Here is a 27,685-nt window from a genome sequence, read left to right on the forward strand (position 1 = left end):
AATCCCTATGGAATGTCTCCAGTGCCACTGAATACAAGTTTTCAGATATACAAGCAGTTCTTGAGGAAAAGGACCTGCATTGCATTATACCAAATAATGGAGTATTTCAAACCCCGGAAATTGAGTAAAATTCAATTCCACTGCCTCTGTTAGACGGAACAACCATCATTCCTGGAGAGGGGAAAAATATCAAGTTCTCTTAGAATCACAGACTTAAGTCAGTAAGAATTTATGATGATAAAAACAACATCTAAGTCAAGGATTGACCCAGATTGTGTAACCTGTTGGCTGACCAGAGACTCAACCCCCAGCTGAAGATATTGAATTTGCATTTAGCCGATATTTCAGCCGACTGTAAATAATGTTCAATTATAGTGACTTTAGAATCATGGCTTCATCTCTCAGCAGGTGAGTGTTAACAGCCAACATGAGTGAACGACCCTACAGATTCACAGTGACCAATGAGCCTCTTCTCACTTTCAATAGCCAATGCCCTCCAGAGATCTGATGATTCCCAAACCCTTTCCACATCAAATGCAAAGCCACATATCATAATACCATTGTTATTCATGGAGATTGTGTAACCAAGCATATTTATTTGATTCACTAACACTTAAATGACTGATAAAACAAGAAAAGCAGAGGGAGAACAGTCTGTGTTTGGTTCAATGACAAAGAAGAGAGTCCATGATGTGCCAAAATACATGTGCCAAGCTTAAATTTAATGGCTCTAAAAATGTCATTTGGTGCATCCATCAGGTTCCCTACACCTGGAACACATGCGAGTATCCACATCTTAATTATTATTTTCCCAAAAGTTTTTATCATGAATTATAATTCATACGTATAATTTTGGGAAGTCTGGCCACATGACATTTTACAACCTTGTAATGAAAAGGTCAAATTATCCGGTATTTTAAGAGATTATGCAGGGGTTTTCTGTATTATATCACATTATACACTACAGGGCTGTTGAATGCTTGAATCTGATTGGTTGATGAATGTTCTAAGGTGTGCAATTATTTAATCACTTCGCCAAATGATTTCAAAACCCACAATGACACTGACCAAATTATTTCCATGTTTTTTGCCACACAAAAAGAAATAAAATAAGTAAAATAGTTTAGCAACTTAAAAGCTACATGACATTTCTCACTAGCGGGGTAACAACGGCGCTGTTCTTGAAGCAGATAAACTTACAGTTTCGCTATTCTCTCTCTCTCTCTCTCTCTCTCTCTCTCTCTCTCTCTCTCTGTGTGTGTGGTAAACGTAGTATAAGCGGAATAATTGACTCCGGTTGAATTATTAGAAAATAATGCAGACCCTAGGTGTAACGGCAATAATTCAACGGACCAGAGTTAAATATTCCTTGCTTAAATCCTGCACGCTAGTTACAGCATTTGATCATTTTCTTTTCTTTCAGAAGTCAAAAGTTTTCCAGACTTTTAATTAGTTATTTTAAAATGTATTATAAGTTGCATCACCTTGACATTTTTGACTTCATGCCCCTGAAAAAACATCCAAACGAATCTTAATTCAGATATTAAAAACAAATGTCATCATGAGGTGTATTTTATATTAGTTTATATTAATATCATCTTTATTAATAAATGAATACATTCTCAGAAGGACAATGTTGTGATAATTCACTGGATGAAAAAAGTAGCATGTGCAGACCACAAGTCCAATGATGTCTCGCAAAGGTCAATAATTACGTATTACGTCTTGATAAACAAGTAAACAACAAGTAAACAACAATCAACCAGACTGCAATCCTACAGCTTGAGCAGGACTTTGGAAGCTTCTCACCTCAAAAATCAGGTCAACTTTAAAGCCACTGCCACTCTGGAGGTGTACAGCGTGTACTTCTCAAGCTCAGATAAGCAAATATTTGGTCCTGAGTTAAGTTGATTTGTGTATGTTAATCAGACCAGTGTGCAGAGCATTAGATCGGACTGAAGCACAGTGAAGCACTTCTGCACGCCATTTAAGTAAATGGACAGGACATGGGCTAGGAATTCTCCAATTAGAGCAAATGGAGGCGACTGGGATAAACCTTTAAGTAAACAATGATTATGCATTTGTTGACAAAAGGAAAGGCTGATATCAGAACCACATGAGTTTCCGAGGACGTGGGCAGAAGCATTCACAGATTTCAGCAACTTTTTAGAGGGAAAGAGTTACAAAAACAAATTCATATTCTCCAGCAATGTCATATTTACTCTATTTAGAATGATCAAATAAATCAAGAGGGCAAACTGACCAATGGCAAAAAACTGACAATCTATCATTGAAAACAACTGGGAAAAACAACGAGGTAGAATATATACACTGCTTTTTTTTCCATTTAGCTACTTCCAGAAGGCAGCTGTTCATGGATAAATGATCTGGGTCTACTTTTGGATTTCTGTTTTCAGAAAACAGAACAGAAACAACTCCTTACCATTTCCACGCCCTGGGGAAATGCCGTGCCATCCCAGTCCTTTTTGGGGAAGCGCTGAATTATCTTGCCACATCCTTCACCAGATCCTAAAAAAAAAAAAAAAAGACAGGGAGTATTAGAAAAAAAGGCATTACTAAGATGTGCGATTTCAGCACTTTTTTTGAAAAATACATTTTCGAAGCAGCAGGAACTGTAGTATGGGGTATATCAGGACAATCCTGACCATAATAATGTTATTAAACGTGATCGCATTTCCAGGTTTTATAACTGGCAAAAATCGCTCCTCATGCATTCCTTTTGGTCTTTTTGGCGTCTTTCCTGGCCCAATTTTTTTGTTGACAAAGAAAGCATTGTGTGCACAGGGCCAAGAGGGTTTCGTCAATTAGCGTTTACTAGTGTAAACATTGTAATGTGACAATACTGGTCATTATGAACACAAATACCACTGGTGGAGAACCAAAAATAGATAATGTAGCATATTTTAGTGGAATGGTGACTAAGAGGTCAAAGTGACCCGGGCTTTTCTGATTAAAAGCAAACTGAAGGGTTCATATCTTAACACAGACATGGAGTTAAGACATTATTATCAAATACTCATACTAGAAAAATGGGGAAAGATATCATTCTTCATTATGCTTATCTGGGGAATGCATCACCGACTGTGTTTTTGATAATATCTGGAACGGGGAATTGGAACCTGTAGTAAATACTGGGTCACGGTATGATGGAGATCTTTACAGTTATCATAATGTGAGTTTGGAAAGACCATTAACAATATGTCATAACAGGCCAGATCTGTAGTGGACAAAAGTATTGATGGTTTGTCACATTTTTGGACTAAATGACTGATCAAATGACAGGCATCTTTAAAGATATTGCTCTTGAAAATGGAAAATTGCTCTCTGTTGAAATATGAAAAAATTTATTTTGACTCTTAGGAGGAATGTTTGCCAAAATGTGTGAATGTGTGTAACTGTGTATAATAGGAAAACTGAATCCTAATGTGAAATTAAATTAGAGGGATATTTTGCGTGAACTGTTAAAACATTTTTTTTCTTTGATGCAATCATATATTTCTTTGACACAGACATGCCGCTTTTTTCTTGGAAAACAGTAGTGCTGACAGTCAACATGCATCTAGATAAAATCATAGCTTTAAAAGTCAAAACACGGGCTTGAGCTACACTAAACAGACTAAGCACCTCTCGGGTTTATGTGGACAGTGCAGAAAGATACAAGCTGTGTTCTGATTCACAGGGTCCCTGATTCACAGTGTAACACCCTGCAATGTCATCAAACACTTGAGTTGCCAATCCAGATTATGCTTTAAGGATATAAAGATTAGGGATTAGGGATTAGGGATATAAGTATTTATAATTAATATAATATGAATATAATACACCCAAAAAATTACAATAATTTAAATTGCAAAATGTCTAATCATGCAATGTCTAACCCCAAATCACCTAAATGTTGTGATAAATAATTTACACTTTTTTAAATAAAAAGAAATGTTTTCATAAACATCATCTCATCTAAAAATGTAAATTCTGTCATCATTTAGGCTACTCACCCTCATGTCATTCCAAAGCTGTATGTTTTTTTTCCTCTGGAACATAAAAGAAGATGCTGAAAAAGTTTCTTTTCCCCCCCCCCTCCAATGAAAGTCTGTTTTATAAATATGAAATATATATTTTTAAATATCTTCTTTTGTGTTTCACACAGAAAACAGTCATTTGAAATTACATGAGTAAATGATCTGACAGAATTATCAGTTTTGGGTAAACTAGGCTATACCCTTAACTGTTTGTAATTCATGGACACGATAATGAGAATGGCTTGTAATGGTCACATCTTGTTTTGTATTCATGCCTAGCAGTCACTCAAGATTAATAAATCTCGAGCATTGTGTATTATTGCGTATACTGTCTGTGTGACTTGAAACTCACCCTGTAAAGTCCACTATTGGGCAGCACAGTAGCCATAAAGGGGTGGTATAATGCCCTTTTCACAAGATGTAAAATAAGTCTTTGATGTCCCCAGAGTGTGTATGTGAAGTTTTAGCTCAAAATACCCCAAAAAAAAATTTATATAGCATGTTAAAGTTGTCAATTTTTGTGGGTGAGCAAAAACGCACCGTTTTTGTGTCTGTTCCTTTAAATGCAAATGAGCTGCTACTCCCGGCACAGAGGGCGGAGCTTTAAGAGCTTGTGTCCTTTTATCTCCCACAGATATGCACTGGAAATTTCAGACACTTTTAGTTGATGAATTTATGTAGCTTATGTGTACTTATCTTCTAGTCATTGATTAGCATATTCTGTCATGATAATCTATAAATCGTGTTCCGGGGTTTATGTAAATTGTAGGGTTAGTGATGTCACTAACCTGGGAGGAATGTCATGTAGTCTCTACCAGCCATTTGTTGTAGTCCTTAAAAAGCAATTTCTTTAAAAGCAAATATCTCCCTTTGCTTTGAACTTTGAGCATTGTAACTTTGCAGATGTTGTTTATGCTCAATCAGCAACATTACACACTAACTAAAGTTAGAAAAGTGAAATCATGATCAACCACCCCTTGATGTTGAGTAGTTATACATATCTGAGCTGGCAGGTCTCAGCCAATCAGCACTTAAGAAATCCTCACATTTCAGAACATTCTATGTTAATTGGTTCTTATTTCCCTTGTCGTTCATCACTACCTGACATTAACATTAAACGTAACTGCCGTGTCCTGATTCTGAACCCCACGACAGAACAGAAACACATGATAGTAAGTATCTACTCTCAACAACATCCTGTGAGAAACACTGTCAAATGGGATTTTCCACTCCATATGTCATGGTGTAAACTGGTTTAAAGAACATTTCAAACAACTGAAGTCAACAGTCATGACACAAACATCAAACTCAGCTAATGGAGTAAAATCTGGTCCTGACATGAAAACACTTGCACATCCAAACCTTGTCGTGAGGTGTGGTTCTACATTGCGTTGGAGGAAAGACAAAACAGTGATTCAGTATCCAAAACTGGAGTCTGACACATTTACACAAACAACTAAAATAAACTCATATCATATTCCACTTTTATTTTCTTGCCCATGCAACACTTGCCACCACAATGCTCATTTATATCAATGCTTGTGATATAAAAAATAGAGCAAGTCCGTTTTTATTTATAAAGTCAATGATTAATTTGGTAAGCAGTTTTGTTACAAGCAGTAGGCGATGGATGGATGGATGGATGGATGGATGGATGGATGGATGGATGGATGGATGGATGGATGGATGGATGGATGGATGGATGGATGGATGGATGGATGGATGGATGGATGGATGGATGGATGGATGGATGGATGGATGGATGGATGGATGGATGGAAAGTCTTTCGCATTTCAAGCGCTCAAAAAGCTCTGACGTTCATTCATTTGTGCTATCAAAACGATACTCCAGACTTATAATTTACTTGTTCACTGGAAACTTTAATCCATCTTTCTGCCCAGACATTTTTATATAAATCAGAAAGCACAGACAGCCGAACACTGGGAGTCAACGTCTCTTTGCGTCACCACCACGCTAACATCTAACCTAAAACTGGCTCATCAAACAGGTGTGCAAGGGAAACGTAACACATCCCATCTGTACTAGGCTTTAGAAAAATTCTGATGCCCAGGTTCTGCAATCTGCACTATATCATTTACGTAAAGCAAATATTTTGTTTCACAAAACAAGTACATGTTTTTCCAGAAATCCCAGAGCCATCCCTCAATCGGCCGTCACACTGCTGTCCAAAAAACAAGATATGCAAAGGAATATGCTATCATTTGCATGGTAAAGGGTAAGAAAGATTACCAAATCTGTGATGTCAAAACATCTAAATTCCAGGAAGAGAGCCAGTAGACCCGAGCAGCTGTGGAACTGAAAAATAAATGTTGGGAGCGAAATGTAACTCATAGGGTTTTCCAAAGGGTTGATGTGCCAGAAACGAATACAACAAATAGCAAAATGACATAAGTGTAATTTATATCGGCTGTCTGATTTCAACCTCGCCATGGGGTGCTCTGAACAAAGGTGCAAAGCAGTTCAGCATCAAAGATCATCAAGCTCTTCTTGATGATCATATTATGACTTCTTATTACAACTGGTCAAATAAAATAGCATACAATGAAATATGGTCAACAATGTCAGAGAGTTGGGGTAGAGGTCATCCAATGCAAACTACTCCAGATATTTCCATGGATCAGGAAACTAGATGTGATCAACCCAAGTTCATCAACAGTTCATCAGTATAACCTTTCACCAGCTGGACAAAGATGGACGTTTAAAGCAGTCAAATCATTTGACAAATTCAATCATCTTTGTTTTTCAATTTTTAAAGAACATTGAAGACACTTGCATTCCTTTTTTTCTGATCAAGTACATTTTGTCTGAAATGATAAACATCTTAATGGCGAATCCAAATGATCTAGGCAAAACAGCCTATTGAAGAAACCAAAACAAAGTGTGTGTCACTTCCGTGACAATTCCAATTGATTCCACCATCTTATCTTTCCATGAAGCAATCAGTCCTGATATCAACATCCTACTATCCATAAAATGATAGAGGTGTTCAAATGAGGCTATTTGTAATAAACTTCAAACATTTATGTGGTCTGCCAGTTGAGTTTTCCACTGTCCAGTGGCAGCAAAACATTTCCTCTGTTCGTTAAAAGTGTCATTTCCAACCACAAGGCACTCATTTACGCTCGTAATGTTAGCATAGACTTTGCACGTATTTATGATTTTGCCAGGAATTGACTCTTTCATTTGAAAGGAAATCAAAGCAGGAAGCGAATATCAATAACAAATGGACATTAAAAAGAAGGACTGTGCCCACAGGACGATGCTTTGGATAAGAAGCTTTTAATGATAGTCAGTCATAAAGACATAATTCCCCAACAAAGGACACAAATATTGTGTTTATTATTCAGAATCTGAAGAATAAAATGTTCAGGGCAAACACACAAAATAACAGTATGAACATCAAGGACAACATGCTTCATATTCATTAGAGCAAATCCATTTTCTGCTGACACAACCTGTTATCTGTGCTAACTTCACCTAAGCTGGAACTCATTACCAACAGTATTTATAGGTGATGTATAGAATATTCACAATATATTAATAACACTGTTTCTGGTCAGTGGCCGATGCCAATACCGATATCTACAGTCGAGTGTGACCAATATAAATGATCTAAAATGAATTAATGGAAACCACAATATAAAATGTTAGAACATAGGCCTAAATGTTCTGAAAATAAATTAACATTTATTTCAATATTTAGGGAAAACATTAATACAGTATATGTTATAGGGCTGGACGCTGATGTCTAGCTAGAGATTTTGCTATATCATGTATATCGTAGTATGTATATGCGTAGCACATCACTTATTGACACTGTAGATGAAACACATGAATAAGACAATAAAGAGTGGGACAATGTGTATTTAAATTGGGTAATTTCTGTAGTAGAAATGTGAAATTATTTTAGAAGTTGGTGCCTTCTAGACTGAGAAAAGCCAGAAAATGTATTTTTGGCTCATGTGGATGAAAGACAACAACTCCCAGAATGCACTTGCTTCGCTGCCCTAAGAGGCGACTCCCAAGCCACGCCTACCAGTTACAGAGGGCAGTATCGGAAGAAATGATACAACTAGGCGACTAGGCTGACTCGAAACTGAAAAGACGATGTTTTATCGTGAGATCCCCCTATGGGCGGGTTGAAAACATGCAGAACAAGCTCCTACTACTGGCTGGAGTCTCTCGCCTCTGGACAAAAGAGCCTCAGATGACGCTAAATGACGATTTTTGCGTCATCTGAGGGTTTTTTCCAGACACACACAAAACAGAAATCTCTCGTCTCAGGGGGACATGAGGGAGGGAAGCACGGTATTTATAAAATATTTAATATATATATATATTCGTGGTGGACGGTGTACACAAACCCTGTACTTAAGTTAAAGTAGAGAAACACTAATAAAATATTCCTCCAGTAAAAGAAAGGTTTCTAATGCAACACACAAATAAGATAGACCAGAGCTCAGTAAGACATTATTATGAATGATTAGGAGAACACTTGATCTGAGAATATCACATTACTCCCGGATCTTGGCTCATTTGAGCGGGACAAGACTAAATCAAGTGTTTATTGTTTACCTTATTTGCTTTTAACTGCAGCAAGTTTAATATTCTGGATCAGTCAAATTCATAAATGAACCATTTGATGTTATTAGTGAACCAGTTGATTGAAAAATCGTCTCAAAAGATTCGCTCACGAAACTGTTGGGTCTCGGAGAAGATCTTGATTTCTTCACTTTAAAATAACGAGGAACTGCATTTTATCCTGAAATTAAGTGGAGAAAAAAGACTCATATTATGCTTTGCAATGTAGTGAAGAAAAAGAAAGTTCCATAAAAATGTAAATAACATGGCAGACACATTAGCCTACAGTTTCATTTAGCCTATATCATACAACTGCACCCGATATGCCTTATAAAACCAATAACAACTGTAAGTATAAGTGTGTCTTGCCATGTTATTTAAGTTAAAATGATACTGATATCTTTTTCATTTCCTTTCTCATACTATGGTGCTATGAAGTAATCACATTTCATGATTCATTTACTTCATAAGTCCTGCTGAGGATAATCAACCAATACATTTTGTTTAAATGTTGTGGGGTTGTTGGTGCATTAGCCTAAAGACCAGCTTAGCAAAACAATAATTTCAGGAACATTTCTGTTTTTCTGCGCATTAATGAAGGCTTTTCACTGAACTGTATGTCACTGGAATTACAGAATATTAGAAAATGAAGCATTTAAACAAAAGAAGCATCATGTTGAAAAACTTAACATTTCATCAGAACTTCAATCTTGCTTAATAATGTATAATCACATTCGTGTGGACTATTTTGGAAAGCAGCCTTTAAAACACTAATTATTAGATACTACAGCCATCCATTAAAATAAACTGTCAGGAAGAGCCAAGAAAACATCGCTCATCCACTTACACTAACAGCTAATTTGTTGCAGAACACGAATACATGGACCAACTCATCAGAAACTGAAGTAGTCTCCAACATTGAGGTCCAGATTTGATCACTGCATGCCACTATTCCCAAGGGTTCACAGCCGTGAAGTAAAAGAAGAGCGATCACACAACCATCTGCAAATGGAAATGCTTGAAAACACCCTGTTTTGTTCATGATATATTTAGTGTTCCACACCAGGTTTTACTTACATTATGTAATTCGTTTTTTTTAGCATCCAAGTTTAAACAATACAGGATCTTGTACAGGGAATAGCCTAAACTGCAAGGCTTTTGAGAGCACTCATTTTATGATGATACGTTAAAACTAAAGAAATCATGTTTCTTGGTTTCCCTTTGCCAATGAACATCATGCAGCAGCATCATTAATATCCAGTCACCTATTGTAAGAATAAGCGTTATTGCTTAATGTTTGTTCCCTGACAAATGCCGTAATTAGAGACTAAGACAAATGCCTCAGAACATAACCAAAGACTTTAGATATACAAATGAATAGGCGAACGGCTATGAATGGGAGAAAGTGCGACGTGCAATATGGTGGAGTTTTTTGCCATGATTTGAGTGTTTAGATGTCTAAGTTAATGATGTTGTCAGAAATCAGAAAAGTTAATGCACTGTGAACTAGCATGAACAAACAATGATTATCTTTTATTAGCTAGGCCTAATGTTAACAATGATTAATAAATACTGTAACAAATGTATTGCTCATTGTTAGTTCATGTTAAATAATACATTAATGTTAATAAATGAGACCTTATTGTGAAGCCTATACACTTTTTTTCTTGTTACATTGTTTATGAATAGATTGAGGAATACTAAGAGGGGTTATGTCTAACTTTAAAAAATGAATAATGGAGAGGGTTGTGACATCCCTGGTCGCTAAAGACCCAAAGTCCATTTAAGAGTTAATACACATTTCAAAAGACTTTTTACTAAGCATTTTCTTTCAAAAAAAAAAAAAAAAAAAAGTTGTTTACAATAAATAATTTGCTAGGTTTGTCAATATTTTAAATATCCTGAATAGCCTAAAAAGATGTAAATATAACTTCATAAACCCATTTTTCAGGAAACCGACCAACACAAATGTGATGATCAACGCATCACAGACAACCAAATGTATGAATGAAATATATAGCCTAAATAAAAGCCACATGCATAATATTAACAAATGCATTTTGCAACCTTTTTTGCTGCCAGGTGTGAGTACATTTTGTTAAAGGTCGCACTGGTGCAACCACCACGTTGCCCAGACTGATAAGAGCAGCCAATTCTGTTGAATATGAAAAAATAATAATAATCAAACGGCAAACGAATCTGGAATGAAGCTGTGTTTCTCATTTGAGCTGCGCAGCGCGGACTATTCATCAGTGTGGACCAATAAAAGCTCAGAACAGGTTTCTGAGGAATTTTGTTATAAACCATTTCAGATCAAATAGTGCTGATGTGGAAACCAGGAGAAACATTGTGCCATGAACGAACAAGTTTTAGAACGCTTTTCAGTCCACAAATCACCAACATGCCCCATAGATTTAATGTAGTAACGATAACTGTAACCATGGTATTGTGGCAGAAATAGTCAAATGTTTTTACATTATAAATTTCAGGGTTTGTACAACCTTTTAAGAGTGAAATTCAAGCACTTTTCAAGGACTTCCAAGTGCTTCATACTTTTTCCAGCACTTCAAGCTCTAAATATTATCCAATACAATTTTTTTTCAATGTTACTGTTATTTATTAGGCTGCATAAATTAGATCAGCCAGAACCGGGAACACTTCCTATAACACCCGATGTACTCGTCATAATCTACGCTAATGTTAATCTTTCTGCTTATTCCGAGGTTTACTGTAATCGGCTGGATCCTGTTGGACACTGTCGGCTTTTTCGCCTTTTTTCACGTTTGTTGCCATTGGCTTTTGGCTTGCTTAGTTGAGGACATTAAATTTAACATTTAACTGAATATTCAACAATAATATTGATCTGCCTGCATTGACACCATTATATGAGAACTGAACTGAGCTGGACTATGACATCACGGTTTTCTCCAAAGCGGCTATATATATAAATTAACTAAATTAATAACTTTTTTACAACAAAATGAAACATCACTGAACTTACTTCAGCTGGACTGTGACACTATTTTCTTCTGGAAGCAAACTTTGTTGCATTTTCCTGTTATCTCTGTAAAGCTGCTTTGAAACAATCTGTATTGTAAAAAGCACTAAATAAATGTGACTTGACTTAGCCTAATAATAATAGTGAATTTTCTCAACTTCTCAACTCAAGCTCAGTGCTTTACTGTCAAATGTGCATTTCCAAGAAATAAGCATGTAATATTCTTAGTTACTGCACGTTAATGCAAAACAAGTAGGCTAATTTTATGATTAAATTAACTTTATATTTAAAAATCCCCCCAGCACTACCAAGTTGTCACGGCTTGAAGGAAGGAAGACGGAGATGAAAGTTGTTCAAACACTTTCTTTAATAAATGAAACTCGGGACCAGGTGAGACACGAACAATACCGGACAAAGAACTGATAACAGACAGGAACTTAAATATACAGTGATGATGATTACAAATGACAGGCAGCTGTGAGGAAGGTGATCAGTGTCCATGGTAACAGATTGGTGGCGGGAAACAGACAGGGAAACACAGGTGTTGAATGAAAACAAACTGAAAGTCTATGAACAGAACTTAATGGTGACATTACTCCCCCCTCCGGCAAGGCGCGTCCTCGCGCCGAAACGGAACTACGGAGGGAGGACCGGAGATCTGGAGGTGGACGAGGTGAAGGTGAAGTGAAGGTGAGAGGCTGGAGAGACAGGATGGTGAAAGGATGATGACAAATCCCTGGCGGCACAGATGGAAGGAGCCTGGTGGCACAGACCCAGAGCCGACCAGTACCGACAGCCTACGACGGAGTAGACGGAGGGAGGAGACCAGGTGGAGAAAAGACTGCCGGTAGCTGGGGAGACCGACCGACGGAGACTTGGCAGGTGGATCCATCGGCGCAGACGGAGAGCCGGTGGACGCAAACGATGTCGCTGGACTTGGAGATCGAGGTGACTTCGGGGCGGCGAGCGCTGGAGGTGGAGCTGGAGTGGCCGAGAGCTGAGGCGGAGTCGGAGTGAGGGAGGACAGAGGTGACGCTGAGGGGAAGGAGGAGCCCACAGTAGCCGAAGGGGTGGAGGGACGGAGCGTAGCTGACGGACCATAAGTCCGTGGCGGAGGTAGAGTGACGACTGACCAAGGGGGAGCCGGCAGGACGAGGGAACCCGATGTAGTCGAAGGTTCGAGTCTCCAGCAGAGCTGATGGTGGGAGGAGCCAAGACGGAGCCAGCAGGTCGACAGGCCGAGATGGAGTGCAGAGGACCGAGGCTGGAGGCGGAGCCGCGGGATACTCATGCACGGGCGCTGCGGATGGAGGGCAGACCTGCGGCTTGACGTCAGGGGGACTCCCCAGAGGCGGTGCAGGGCTGTGGACATCCAGCAGCGGCGGGGTTGGAGGACTGGCTGAGCTTGGTGGTAAGATGATAGGGTAGATGCAGTCTCTGGAGTGGTGAGAAAACGACGAAGATGCAGATGACGGGAGGGATAGGGTGGGAAATTATGTCTCTTCAGAGACGTCGATCAGCCAGTCCTCGTGCACAGACGCTGCAGTTCCCCAGCACAACACAGCCATTTATGCACTGGAAATCTGTATGAGCCTAAAACGGAGGACACTGCTTACCTATTCATATGCCACAAGTGACAGAGACGATTCAGAAAGAGCAGCCCTTAAAGTCTGAAGCCTGGAGGAAAGCCAGCTTATCTGATGCCCTCTTAGAGGCAAGTCAGTGTCTTTGAGCAACTGAAAGAAAGGCTTCACTCATTTGAACTCTATGGATGCTTATAATTGCTGAGAAAGACACAGCAGCATCACCAAGACTCCTACAAAACATAAACAGTTGTCCGTTCAGAGAAGACACAGGCTACATCACAAGAAAGACTGTGGAAATGTCTGGAGTCCGGCTCACAATTAAAGAATTAAATGATTTTTCTACTGAAACACAGAAAACCGAAACTCTGAGTCTGACCCAACACATGATGTATGGACAAACACGGAAGTGCAGAGGATAGAGCAAAACAACACACCGGTCACGAATTAGAAGTCTAAAGCGAGAATTTTTTAAGAGAAATGTCGGAGGAGCTTGAGTTTGTTGCCCAGGCCTGCCCATGCTAGAATAATTTTTTGTTAATAAAAACAATATTAACTAAACACACACACAAAAAAAACTCGTACATTCTGCGTCATGCGTAGGGCCAGAGGTCACTCTTCCGCCGGAAATAGACTTGCGTTACCGGAAGCCAGTGATTTTATAGTTTATAAAAGTTATAAATATAAATATTTTTCGTACAAAAACGCATCACTCCGCTTCAGAAGGCCTTTATTTCCATACTAGAGCCGTATGGGTTACTTTTATGATGGATGGATGTGTTTTTTTGGGCTTCAAAATCTACCATTCACTCCCATTATTAAGCTTGGAAGAGTCAGGATATTTTTTTTAATAAAAGTCTGATTGTGTTTGGCTGAAGGAAGAAAGTCATGTAGGATTGCTTGAGGGTGAGGAAATTATGGGATAATTTTCATTTTTGGGTGAACTAACCCTGGGCCTTTAATCAATGTTGGGAATGAACAGAAGTGGAAGAATCTGTTATTTCCTTCACTGCACGTAGCCTATTTCTTGTGACAGTTAAAGGGCTAACTTACATGAGTCAGTGTAATAGGGGATACTGAAGAACATCACTTTACACCATCGTTTGTGTGCGGACGTGCTGCTTGCTTCAGCCTTTAGATATGTAAACATGATCACGTGCTGTAACTAAAAGCACCTGTAGACTCATTCCACATGATTACGCACAGCTCGAGACACGTAAAGTCCTGTTTCCTCTGCATCCGCTTTCCACAACACAGGAAGAGCTCTCCGGCGGATCCGTATGAACACACACACACACACACACACACACACACACACACCGGTCCGCACTCTACTGACCCAAACCTCAGGGCCAAATGTGGAAATCAATGCGACATAGAGTGCTTAAATCGCCATTTAGAGATCAATGCCTGCGGCTTGAAAACACATAGTAACAAGTGACCGCATGAGTCATCGCGCGCGCGCGCTTTATTTTCACTGTTTACATGTACACGCGACAAATACAGTAGGTGTGTGTGCTGAGATTTACTGACAAAAACACTCATATATCAAATAAAAACACATTATACAGTATGTTATCATAAAAACATTTGCTTTAGCAGTGTTTTAACGTTACATATACATATTAAAACAAAAGCAAAACGACCACACCATCATCAAAACCAGCTTTAAACCTCCCATTTAGACAAGCACATACTACGTAATTCATATACACAAACAACAATAATCAGTGTTGCTCCCTGATAAAAACCGATACGGAATTCCTATTGACACCGGATTATAACACGTCAAAGAAAGTGAAATCCATCCATTAATCTCTTGAACCACAGCAGCAGCACTATTTGTAGCTAACGGCCTAAATAAATCACAACACCCCTCCAAACACACACCACCACTTACCAGCCTTCTCCTGGTCGTATCCCACCACTGTGAAATAATCAGCAAGTCTAGCCATGGTTTCCTCTTTTGGCGAAATTCTGCAACACAATTCAGCATTTTTCTTTCTTCAAAAGCACAGCCATGTTTGACACAGAGAGAGCCAGTGCGCCTGCGTGGACTGGCGGTTGGCCGTGCATGGGCGTGGGTCCTGCGCGTGCATTCACTGACACTGGCGATACATAACATAGGCTATTACACTCATATATTGAAAGGGATTTCTTAAGACTCGAATAATGTCGAGTAATGTTATACTGCTGCAAAATGAATGTTTGTTTAACTTCTCTTACGCATACTATGCACAAGTTGGTAATTCGCATGTCTCAGAATTTTATTTTGTTTTTATGATGCCACAACCATGCAAATGTTTCAAAATAATATGTCATGCAGCCTAGGCTAATATGTGATAATGATTAACCTTTGAACACAGATCGTCACTGCTTTTCAGGTTGTTGTTGTTTTTTTTTTTGTTTTTTTTAGTTTTTTTTTTAGGTAGCCTAAAGTTGGGACAGATGATCGACAAAAGTGAGACAGTGATTGTAAATTTGAAAAGATACATACGTAATTTTACTTTACGTCAAAGTCCCTACTGGAATGTATATCAGCTGGTTATGCTGGTTCTGGAACATGGTTTCGAGTTGTGTTATAGGCTACCAGCCCTAACCAGCTAACTTACCAGATCAATCTTAGACTCACCAGTCCAAATTATCCATAATCTAGATTCTTTTGGACCAACTATTGACCACAAATTACTCACATAGTAAGTAATCATATGAAAATATCCAGACCAAATTACATGGCTAATATTAGTTTATAGTAGTATTATAAATAATGTTCATCATAACCCATCAGATGATATGGTATTTATAAGATCCTCGCAATTAAGTTACTTAATGCAATTTTTCTACAATAGGATATATATATATATATATATATATATATATACATATATTGAAGTATTTATTTTTGAAATTGTCCATACATGCATTTTGTTGTTCATGTACAGGTATGTTCTTTATTCCCATTGAGAATAAGGCAGTTTACAATGGCACTGAATGATTACCATATTCACATACTATGGTATTTACCAAGGTGGCATGGTCAATTTTTGTTAGTAGCTAAATGACATTTCTCAAAGAATGTTGCATTTTCCAAATGACTTTTTTCATCTCAACTCATCCTATGATCCCCCCAAAACAACAAAAGTATGAAATTGCTCAATGACATCAGGGTGTTCACAGTGACTCATTGTAACTGTAGCATACCTGAACATGTGACGCACAGGTAGATCTCTACCTCTCACCTGCCTCTCATCATACATGATCAAATATCAGCAATTCATGTGATGGCTATGACATGTTGGTTTAACAAACAATATTCACCATATATGGACTGAGAGGCAAACAACTGGATGGTGTCAGTGTGTGGATATTGTGCAATCTTTGACTTCCCATATAAGGATACATCAGGACTGCACAGTAATTAACATGAACTGGTTACATTTATGTGAAATAAGTATTGTCGGTTCAATTTAAAAATTATTATTTATTTTTTTTAGAAATGATGGACTTTATTTTAGTACCAGAGAAATTTAGTTTTAGTTTTGATTTTGAAACATTTATAACTAGGTGAAGGTCAGGCATTCTCCCCAAAATGTAAATGTACCGTTATCTGTGTTTACATATCCAGGAATAGACCGATCAGTTTTACCTCTTCCATAGAAAATCTGACTCAAAGGTACTTCATTATTCATAGATCAACAGTGTTTATTTTCTAAATGACTTTAAATATCAGCTTAATAAGTATACGCTTAATGGTCCTTTCTGACACTGTCATGAGCATTATAGTTTTCTTTAAATATAGATAAAAAATCTGTCTTTTTATTTGATCTTTGTGTACTATGTTAAAGCTAAATCGCTTCATTACATAATTAATTATATGATATACTTTTGTGTCAGTTAAAATGAGTCAAATCAAGCCCAAATTAATTACATTCCATTATTTTTTATGCAGCATATTAATTTTATGTCAAACAAGTTTTGTGTGTGAAACAAGAAGCTGATTTCACATTTTTTCTGTCTTTTTAGGGATGCACGTATCATAGTTGTACCCCCAAACAATGCCTAAAATCATGAGCAATGTTACTGGTAAAAGAATTCCAAAGAATTCCCCGGATTGGCGGTTGCCTATTCTTCCCAGAAACACTGATAAAAAGTCATTTCAACAATCACCCATCAATATCCTGAGTTTCGTTTTCATCTCTTTCATGCTGTAATTGAGGTGGTTACCCTGAGCTACAGAGAGGAAGTGCTGGGATGAGAGAGTGTGAGACGCGAGCCCCTCCCACCCTCCAGTATAAATGCACTAACTCCTGCTGAGGAGAGTCAGACTATTAGCAGAGTATCAGCGCTGCACCAGCAAGTCAAACGCCTCTGGATTACTTTCTACACGGACTTCTGAAGCCAGCCGAGAGTACTTCAACACAGGTATGCATATGTGTTTCTGTTAGTTGCTCAGTGTCTTTTCTTTTGAGGTCAATGTGCACAGGATATCTGTACAGTTATGTGAGAAACTGAGCCTCAGTTTTGCATCTATAAGCCAGGAAAGTAGCTTCTGTCTGTTAGGCAAAAAATCGAATTTGAAGGGAATTTGAGTGACTTTTTATTTATTTATTTTTTATTGAGTGCTGATGGAGTTGGAGACACCCTGCTTTGTAAAAAGCCACTGTTTTGTACATCACTGTCCCTTTTGCAGCTCATCAGGGACCTTACGCATAGTTGCAAGTTTACTTATTCATAGAAAGTGCGACCTCAGCTTGACATTGTAAATAAATGCACAATGAGTGTAATTAGATTGGATTTTGGACTCTTGTGCAAGCGTGAGCAAAGCATGGTTGGCACAGAGTAGGGGAGTTGCATGCAGGTGATTGGAGGTTTCAGTTGCTTTCTGTCAAACTGGATATCTAACAGATGATTCATATGCTTTTTCCTTCAAGATTTCAGCCACGATGCAACTGATTCTGCAGTCAATCTTCTGCTGCTGCCTGCTGGCCACCGTTGCACCCAGTGTGGACAGTGCAAAACACGACCTGAAAAGAAGGTGAGCTGATTTGATTTGATTTGGGGTTTTTAGTCATGTTCGGCATTGGTTGAAAAGTTTCTAATGAAAATGGCTCCTCTTCTTGATTCTTAGTGTCCGGCTGCAGAGATCAAAAAGGGATTTGAGCCTTGCTGCACTGAGGACTTTAGACAACAGCCAGTTTGTCAGAGAGGATGATGTCAAAGACAACTTAAGGCCACATTCCAGGTAAGAAAAAAGGCATTGCCTACCAAAAAGTTATGTGTGGTGGTTTCACATGATGGAGTCAACCAAGTAACGTCAAAAACTAAGGCTGTATGCCAAATTAAATTGCTCAGGAACACCGGGCATGGCATTAACGTCCTCTTCCCCTGTTTGTCTTGACAGCACTGGCATCAGCATGAGGACAAAACGCTCCAAGAACTCCATCAACCAGTCCAGGAGAGCGGGCTGCTCGCTTGGCACCTGCACGGTGCATGTTCTGGCACACCGTATCCATGACCTCAACAACAAGCTCAAGATCGGGAATGCACCCGCGGACAAGATCAATCCCTTCGGGTACGGCCGGCGGCGAAGGTCCGTTCCAGAGAAAGTAATGACTCTGAGACAGGAGGGCAAAGGGCTGAGGACGGCGTGGAGAAGCTCAAACTCTCAGTCACGCCTGCACAGGTTAGAAGCGCTACTCAGACGGACGTGAGCGCACAGAGCGGGAGCTCTCCGGGACGCGGCGACAGAGGCTCGCTGGCCAAATGATCAAATTCTACAAATGCCTCAGACTCCTGCCAAGAGTTCTCTAGCGCATTCTTTTCCAAGCACAGGGGCTGGAAGAGCAATGTTGTCTCCTGAAGTCTGTCGGAGGAGGAGAAAACGTCTAAGAGAAGCGCAGAAACAACAGCAGCTGTTCATCAAGCACCGTGAAAAAAAAAAAAAATTTGAGGGGAGATGCCGATGGGGCTGCTGAATAAGTGTGCCTTGGATATCATTGCACTGAAGTGGACTGGCCTCAGGGAAAAGCAGAACCTCCTCTCCTGGGACAAATGGACTGCCCTCCTGGTGAACCAGTCGGTGGGATTACAGCCCCGAGTTTAGCTGTGTCTGTCCAGTGACTGTGTCAGAAAAGTCTTTGGACTTCAAGCCAATTCAACAGGGAAAGATTCATGATTCTAGAAAGGAATACACAGAGAGAAAGAGACTTTTTAAATTGCCAATGAAGGTGTTTCTAATTTGGAATCACATTTTTGGACACTGTAAGCAAGATGAATGCCTTTGATTATATGGATTGTCTGTGCCAGTCCACAAGGATTGTATTCAAACATACTTGAACACTGTTATTATTATTTGTATAGAGATATGTGCAATCTATTTCTTTTCTTTTTTATTGCAAGTATATGTATATTTGAAAAATAAAAATGGTCAAAGATATCACTATTTAATAGTTTTATATTACTTTATACTACTTACAGAGATAGAGCTATTTTTGTACAGGGAAAAAAAAATAAGGGCATTGAAGGTAGCGTTATTATATATATATTATTCATTTATGTCAAGGATGTCTCAAGCTGTTGTAATAGGATAACTTTTTATGCAATTATATATTTGTAAATTGAATCTATTTTATTTGTGTGTGCGTGTGTGTGTGAAATGAATTAATGTTGTCATTCAATAAACTTTTGCATACAGTTAAAGCTGATGTCTTCTGGCACTCGTCTGTTTATTTCACAGGAAGTGAAGGTAGTAAAAGGAAAGTGTCTCTCCATTGTTTCCCATCTGGAATGCCAGGTGTACAGACAGATGATCAGCACCTGGTCTGGGTTATTACATGTTGACCTGGTTTCACAGACAGGGCTTAGATTAAGCCAGGATTGGGCCTGAGTTCAATTAGGACATTTAAGTAGCTTTTATAAACATGCCATAGAAAAGAAACATTACTGGTGTGCATCTTGAGACAAAACAATGGCATTTAAGATATGGCATTGCAAGTTGCCTTCAGTTAAAACAGCTCAAACATGCATTTTAGTCTGAGACATTTTGTCTGTGAAACCAGGGGGTTAAAGGCCCTGGAGGGCAAACGGGGTACCAAGTGCATTCCTTCTTTCCGTTTTCCATACCTCACCTCAAGTTATCTGTAATTGAAGGAGCTATGGTCCAGGACTGTGTTTAATGGGAGCTCTGCAGGGGACAGGTTTGTGGGATGTAGAGCAGAGGTGAGAGGCGCTCCATAGGACATTCCACTTAAACACATAATTTTCATTCCTGTCTTAATGAGATGGAACTTCCGAAATACACTTTTTACTGTTGCACCCATGTAGCCTTAATATAAAAGCACCATACGATGCTAATCACAAATGAATACAGTGTCAGGAAAACACTGAGTTTTCATTTAAGAACTATCCACTGAATTCAGGATGAAAAGGCAGATGTTTCAGCTGTAGCCTTCCGTTGTTAAACTGTTCCCCCAAAGCTGGGTTGTTTACATACAAGTCAATTTATTGTGGTAGTCAGTAAGCCTGGAAAATCTGACACTTTCTGATGCCAAAAATCTTAAATCAACACAGCCAACATTCACAACAGCAACTTCTAGAGTCAAAAACAGCAACTTTTTATAACGAGTTTATGTTTTCAATGTTCCTCTCGATAAGTTAGGCACTCTGACTAACTTTTGTGGTTTCTAAAATATTTGAAAAGCCCAACTGAAACATATACTTATTGTTGAAATTGTTCGTTTGACTAAAGCCTTTTTCAAGGGGGTCCGACACTCCCAACCATAACTCTCATCTTGCAGCTGAAAATAATGTATTAAATCATTATCTAATTTTAATGCTACAGCTCCACCTTGTGGTTATATAATTATTGGAGTTAGCGTTCTTCAGCTTAGAATTTCCAAATGTATTCTAGGACGGAGGCTGAGCACCTCCGCAAACTAATAGAAAACAACCAAAACAATCCTAGGTTTTTATTTACCACCGTGGCTAGACTAACAAATAAACAGATGTCACCTGAACAAAATATTCCGTTACAGTTTAGTAGTAATGATTTCATGAAGTTCTTCACTGAGAAAATAGAAAACATCAGAACCACAATTGTAAACGTTCAATCCTCAATCGCGCCTTATAATTCAGCCTCAATTATCACGACGCAAGAACAATTACAGTGCGTTACAACTATAGAACAAAAAGAGTTAAATAAACTTATCACTTCATCTAAAACAACAACATGTTTATTAGATCCTATACCAACTAAACTACTGAAAGAAGTGTTACCTATAATGGAAGAGCCTCTCCTCAATATTATTAACTCATCTTTATCTTTAGGTCATGTTCCAAGAACATTTAAACTGGCAGTTATAAAACCTCTCATTAAGAAACCACAATTAGACCCGCATAATCTAGCAAATTATAGACCCATTTCAAATCTTCCTTTTATGTCTAAAATACTAGAAAAAGTTGTGTCCGCTCAACTGACCTCTTTCTTGCAAGAAAATGATATCTATGAAATATTTTAGTCAGGATTCAGACCGCATCATAGCACTGAAACTGTGCTCGTTAAAATTACAAATGATTTACTTTTAGCATCTGACCAAGGCTGTATCTCAATACTAGTTTTACTTGATCTTAGTGTTGCGTTCGATACTATAGATCACACAATACTCTTAGATCGACTACAAAATTATACTGGTGTTCAAGGACAAGCATTAAGTTGGTTCAGATCATACTTATCTGACCGCTACCATTTTGTCTATTTAAATGGAAAAAAAAATCGATCATAACTCCAGTAAACTATGGAGTGCCACAGGGATCTGTGTTAGGCCCTCTGTTATTCTCAATATATATGCTGCCACTTGGAAATATTATAAGGAAACATGGAATTAGTTTCCATTGTTATGCTGATGACACTCAAATCTATATTTCATCACGGCCAGATGAAAACGCTAAATTATCCAAATTGACAGAGTGTGTTAAAGATATAAAAGATTGGATGACGCGCAATTTTCTTTTATTAAATCCAGACAAGACAGAGGTACTAATCATCGGTTCAAAAAAACGCCCACAAAACCTCTCACACTACAACTTTAACATAGTAGGATGTCCTGTTACTTTATCCTCTACAGTAAAAGACCTGGGTGTTATACTAGACTGCAACCTGTCTTTTGAAAATCATATTTCATATGTTACAAGAACAGCCTTTTTCCACCTTAGAAACATTGCTAAGCTACGTAACATGCTATCAGTTTCTGATGCAGAAAAATTAGTTCATGCATTCATGACCTCGAGACTAGATTACTGTAATGCTTTGTTGGCCGGTTGTCCTGCGTCCTCATTAAACAAGCTACAGTTGGTCCAAAATGCCGCCGCTAGAGTTCTTACTAGATCAAGAAAATATGATCATATAACACCAATCACTACATTGGTTACCTATAAAGTTCCGTATTAATTACAAGGTATTGCTACTGACTTATAAAGCCCTAAATGGCTTAGCTCCAGTCTATTTAACGGATCTTCTATCCCCCTATAATCCATCGCGCTCTTTAAGATCACTAAATTCGAGGCTTTTGGTCATACCTAGGATATCCAGATCCACCAAAGGAGGGAGAGCATTTTCACATTTGGCTCCAAAACTCTGGAATAGTCTTCCTGATACTGTTCGTTGCTCAGACTCGTTCTCCCAGTTTAAAACGAGATTAAAGACGCATCTCTTCAGTCATGCATTCATATAATACTTTTAATCTTATAGTTAAATCCGACCTCTAGTTCATAAAAACGCCAGAGGAGAACTGGCCCCTGACTGAGCCTGGGTTCTCCCAAGGTTTTTTTTTCTCCATTAGGTCACCTGATGGAGTTTTTCGGTTCCTTGCCACTGTTGCCTTTGGCTTGCTCAGTTGGGGATATTTGGGGATATTTAATTTAATTAATCAATCAACAATACTATTGATCAGCATTACCAAACGTGGACGTTTTCCACTAGAAACAAGCATTGATGTATTATTTTAATTTAATACTGTGAAGCTGCTTTGATACAATCTGTATTGTGAAAAGCGCTATATAAATAAACTTGACTTGACTTGACTTGACTGATGCCATCTGCCTCAATCATCGACACCTCATTAATCTTTCAGATTAGAGGTCAAATAGGTTTTTTTTTAAATCTTGTGACTAAAACTATTACTCCCAAAGTTTTGTAAAGTCAGTTTTGGTGTGCCTTGTTTTAAATTAAATCAATTTCATTGAAAAGGCTATCTACCTTCCTCAAATGCACAGGTCAGCATTTCACTAGTTCTAAAATGATAAATGTAATTTAAAATATATACATATAGTGCAATCTTATATACTGTATGTATATATATATATATATATATATATATATTGTCTGTGACAGTGTTTACAGAGCTTGATGACTGATTATCCTAAAATAAGTTGACTATTAAAAAGAACAGCTGAACATCAGTTCACAAATAAAATAAATTGTTTACTGCTTTTAATTATTATTTTGGAATAGATGTAAAAATGCTTAAAAAACTAAATTGATAAGGTCTATTCTATGTTGTAATAAAAAGAACATTAATTACACAGTTAACGTAAAAATCAAGCGTAGCATCAGTTCTGGTAGGTCTCGTTAGTCAAGCTCGCATCAGCTGACTCTCAGCTGAGCCACGTACCAATAGGAATACGAAGCCTATCAACGTATACATATATACATATAAGATCCTTCAGTATTATCAGCATCTATCGCGTATCTCAGAAGCTAATTACCCTCCTCCATCCCCAGCTCCTCCTCTCGTCAGTCAGGATTTTGCATTCTGATTCCCCTTAAATCAGTATAAATTCTCAAATTATGTCGTACTTTAAAATCTTGAATTAATGATATCTGCAATACATTCATGTTGGTTCAGTTCTGTTTACCCTAAGGGGGGTTATTGCTGCTCTCCCTGCTCTTATCCATGCTAGGCTGCATGGATGCACAGGGAGTTCTTGCCCAGAATGTTACCATACCGCCAATCCAAACTGTATGCTAATTGTCAATCGTAATTGTCCACGATAGTGGTCCTGACAGAACAAGACAACAGGTGAAGGGGCTCACAACCTAGAAACAAACAACCACAGAACAGGAAAACAGATCAGAAGCAAACTCAAAACAGCGCCATAACACAGTGAAGGTGCATCTTCAGGGGAACAGGGAGCCACCAGGGCGGAACTGGCAGTTCAGGGGACCATTGCGATGCAGGTAGCTCGGGAGACCAGGGCGGAGCCGGCAACTCAGTGCTGTGCGTCTCAAGCGCCTGTGGACTCTGGAGCGAGCTTGAGGACTGAAGGCTTCTCTGGACTAAGCTCTGTGACTGAAGGCCTCTCTGGGGTGAGCATGGGCACTAAAGGCCTCTCTGGGCTGAGCTCGGGGACTGAAGGCCTCTCTGGACACTTGACGGGAACTGGGGTTGTCTCTGGACACTGGACGGGGACTGGAGTCACCTCTGGACTCTGGACGAGGGCTGGAGTCACCTCTGGACACTTGACGGGGACTGGAGTCACCTCTGGACTCTGGACTAGGGCTGGAGTCACCTCTGGACACTGGACAGGGACTGGAGTCGTCTCTGGACACTGGACGAGGACTGGAGTCAACTCTGGACAGTGGACAGGGACTGGAGTCGTCTCTGGACACTGGACGAGGACTGGAGTCGTCTCTGGACGAGGACTGAAGCCACCTCTGGACAGTGGACAGGGACTGGAGTCGTCTCTAGACGAGGACTGAAGCCACCTCTGGACACTGGAGTCATCTCTGGACACTGAACGAGGACTGAAGCCACCTCTGGACACTGGAGCCGTCTCTGGACACTGGACGAGGACTGGAGTCATCTCTGAACACTGGACGAGGACTGGAGTCATCTCTGGACAAGGACTGAAGCCACCTCTGGACACTGAAGCCACCTCTGGACACTGGACGAGGACTGGAGTCATCTCTGAACACTGGACGAGGACTGGAGTCATTTCTGAACATTGGACGAGGACTGGAGTCACCTCTGGACACTGGACGAGGACTGGAGTCACCTCTAGACACTGGACGGGGACTGGAGTCACCTCTAGACACTGGACGAGGACTGGAGTCACCTCTGGACACTGGACGAGGACTGGAGTCACCTCTAGACACTGGACGGGGACTGGAGTCACCTCTAGACACTGGACGGGGACTGGAGTTGTCTCTGGACACTGGACAAGGACTGAAGCCACCTCTGGACACTGGAGTCGTTTCTGGACACTGGACGAGGACTGGAGTCACCTCTGGACACTAAACAAGGACTGGAGTCGTCTCTGGACACTGGACGAGGACTGGAGTCACCTCTGGACATTGGACAAGGACTGGAGTCATCTCTGAACACTGGACGAGGACTGGAGTCGTCTTTGGACACTGGACGAGGACTGGAGTCGCCTATGGACATTGGATGAGGACTGGAGTCGTCTCTGGATGAGGACTGAAGCCACCTCTGGACAGTGGACAGGGACTGGAGTCGTCTTTGGACAGTGGACAGGGACTGGAGTCATCTCTGGACGAGGACTGAAGCCACCTCTGGACACTGGAGTCATCTCTGGACACTGGACGAGGACTGGAGTCGTCTCTGGACGAAGACTGAAGCCACCTCTGGACACTGGAGTCGTCTCTGTACACTGGATGAGGACTGGAGTCACCTCTGGACACTAGACGAGGACTGGAGTCACCTCTGGACACTGGACGGGGACTGGAGTCGTCTCTGGACACTGAACGAGGACTGGAGTCGTCTCTGGACGAGGACTGGAGTCACCTCTGGACACTGGACGAGGACTGGAGTCGTCTCTGGACACTGGACAAGGACTGGAGTCGTCTCTGGACACTGGACAATGACTGGACTCGTCTCTGGACACTGGACAATGACTGGACTCGTCTCTGGACACTGGACGAGGACTGGAGTCGTCTCTGGACACTGGACGAGGACGGGAGTCATCTATGGACACTGGACGCGGACTGGAGTCACCTCTGGACACTGGAGTCATCTCTGGACTCTGGACGAGGACTGGAGTCATCTCTGGACACTGGACGAGGACTGGAGTTGTCTCTGGACACTGGATGGGGATGGGAGTCACCGTTTTGGCCGTTCATTTAGACGACAACAGCGACTTGGGTGCCTGAAAACGCAAAGTTTTGAAAACGGGTTTCAAAGTGCACGTTTTTGAAAACGGTCTCCGTGTAAAGAACAAAAACGCGAATCTCTGAAGAAGATGACGTCATGCACATGTATATTACGTGTTCAGTCTACAGTGTTTCATCGCCATCTAATGGCCTGGCAGCAGAATACAGGTTTTTTAGTCATCCGTGAATGGGGATCGTTTTGACAGTAGTGTCGTCTGTACCTGGAAAACCCAAAGGAACAAATTTAAGCATATCGTTGTCTTACATTCTTTGTGTCCTGATCCCTGAAGCCATGTCGTGTCCTGCTTCCAAGTCTTGTCCTGCCAAGTCAAGCTGACTGGTACTGATTTCCCCCACTGAGTAGTTTTTGTTTTATTTTTTATTAAATAAAAAGCCCATATCTCTGCATCTTTGAGTCCTCACCTTATCCCTCAACCCCCACCCTGACATCATGTTTTTTCCTATCAGTTTCCATCTCTTTGAATGGAAATGATCTTGTTCATTTGTATAAATATGGTGAACTGACACAGTATAGTTTTATATAATTAGTGTAGAAATATGTGAAAGGCTTATAGGTCATTAAATGTTTATTTAACTTTTCAAATTGCCAGAAATTTAAAATGAAGATACAATTGTATTTGCCTTTTGAAGACATATAGGCCTATTTGAATGACATATTTTAAGATTTCTATAATGACACTTATATACTGTGGTGGTATGATTTAAAACAGAAACATACAGACAGGACATTCTCATGTAACCTGACACCAGCTTATTGGCACACGCAGGAAAATAATTATTCCATGTATGTATTTTTTCTAACGTGCTGTTATAATAATATGACAGTTTGTTCGGTGTATTTCTGCATTCAAGTATTAGAATTTGCACAAAATTATTACATGCTTTATTAATTACAGTGTTTACTTGCTATTAAAAGCTCAGAGCCCCCCATATATCCTACTATATACACGCACGTATACGCCGTATGCTTACCCTTTGACCCGGGCTGTTTGCATATAACGACTTCTAAGGATAAATACATGCGTATACCCAATTGTTTTGTTGCAACTGTCCTGTTAGCTTCCCCTTTAACTGTGTCCGTGTTGTTTTGTGAAACTCGAGATTCTTTGTTGTAATTGGTGCATGATCACTTCTATCATTCTACCTTTCCCCGCCCATCATCGAATGAGTGCGCAGCGGGGAAATGTGCAGGAGAAGAGACTGTCACGCTGAAACAACGCCAGGTAAAATGCGAAATAACGCATCTTTCTCTAACAGCATAAGCCTCCGTTACTAA

General features: G+C 39.7%; 3 protein-coding genes across 12 annotated transcripts in view; 2 read left to right on the forward strand and 1 right to left on the reverse strand.

Moving 5' to 3' along the window:
- sbf2 (SET binding factor 2) overlaps positions 1 to 15,282 on the reverse strand; it is a 132,160-nt gene extending 116,878 nt beyond the window's left edge. For both annotated transcript variants that reach the window (XM_084107828.1, XM_084107827.1), the window contains exons 1-2: positions 15,124 to 15,282; positions 2,444 to 2,529 (exon numbers count right to left, since the gene is read on the reverse strand). In XM_084107828.1, the coding sequence (XP_083963954.1) occupies positions 2,444 to 2,529; positions 15,124 to 15,178 (141 nt within the window). In that variant the 5' untranslated portion in view covers positions 15,179 to 15,282. The remainder of the gene's footprint in view (positions 1 to 2,443; positions 2,530 to 15,123) is intronic.
- A 2,263-nt stretch (positions 15,283 to 17,545) lies between these two features.
- Positions 17,546 to 19,927, forward strand: adma (adrenomedullin a). The gene is made up of 4 exons (XM_084107920.1): positions 17,546 to 17,645; positions 18,155 to 18,258; positions 18,352 to 18,465; positions 18,625 to 19,927. The coding sequence occupies exons 2-4, from the start codon at positions 18,167 to 18,169 to the stop codon at positions 18,932 to 18,934; spliced, it is 516 nt and encodes a 171-aa protein (XP_083964046.1). The 5' UTR covers positions 17,546 to 17,645; positions 18,155 to 18,166; the 3' UTR covers positions 18,935 to 19,927.
- A 7,633-nt stretch (positions 19,928 to 27,560) lies between these two features.
- Positions 27,561 to 27,685, forward strand: part of ampd3a (adenosine monophosphate deaminase 3a) — an 18,698-nt gene continuing 18,573 nt past the window's right edge. For 3 of the 9 annotated variants that reach the window (XR_014605291.1, XM_084107846.1, XM_084107849.1), the window contains exon 1: positions 27,561 to 27,632. The gene's annotated coding sequence lies outside the window, so the exon portion shown is untranslated. The remainder of the gene's footprint in view (positions 27,633 to 27,685) is intronic. The other 6 variants (XR_014605292.1, XR_014605293.1, XM_084107852.1 and 3 more) reach the window with 4 other exon arrangements.

This window comes from Abramis brama, assembly GCF_963993115.1.
Source record: "Abramis brama genome assembly, chromosome: 3".
NCBI lineage: Eukaryota > Metazoa > Chordata > Actinopteri > Cypriniformes > Leuciscidae > Abramis > Abramis brama.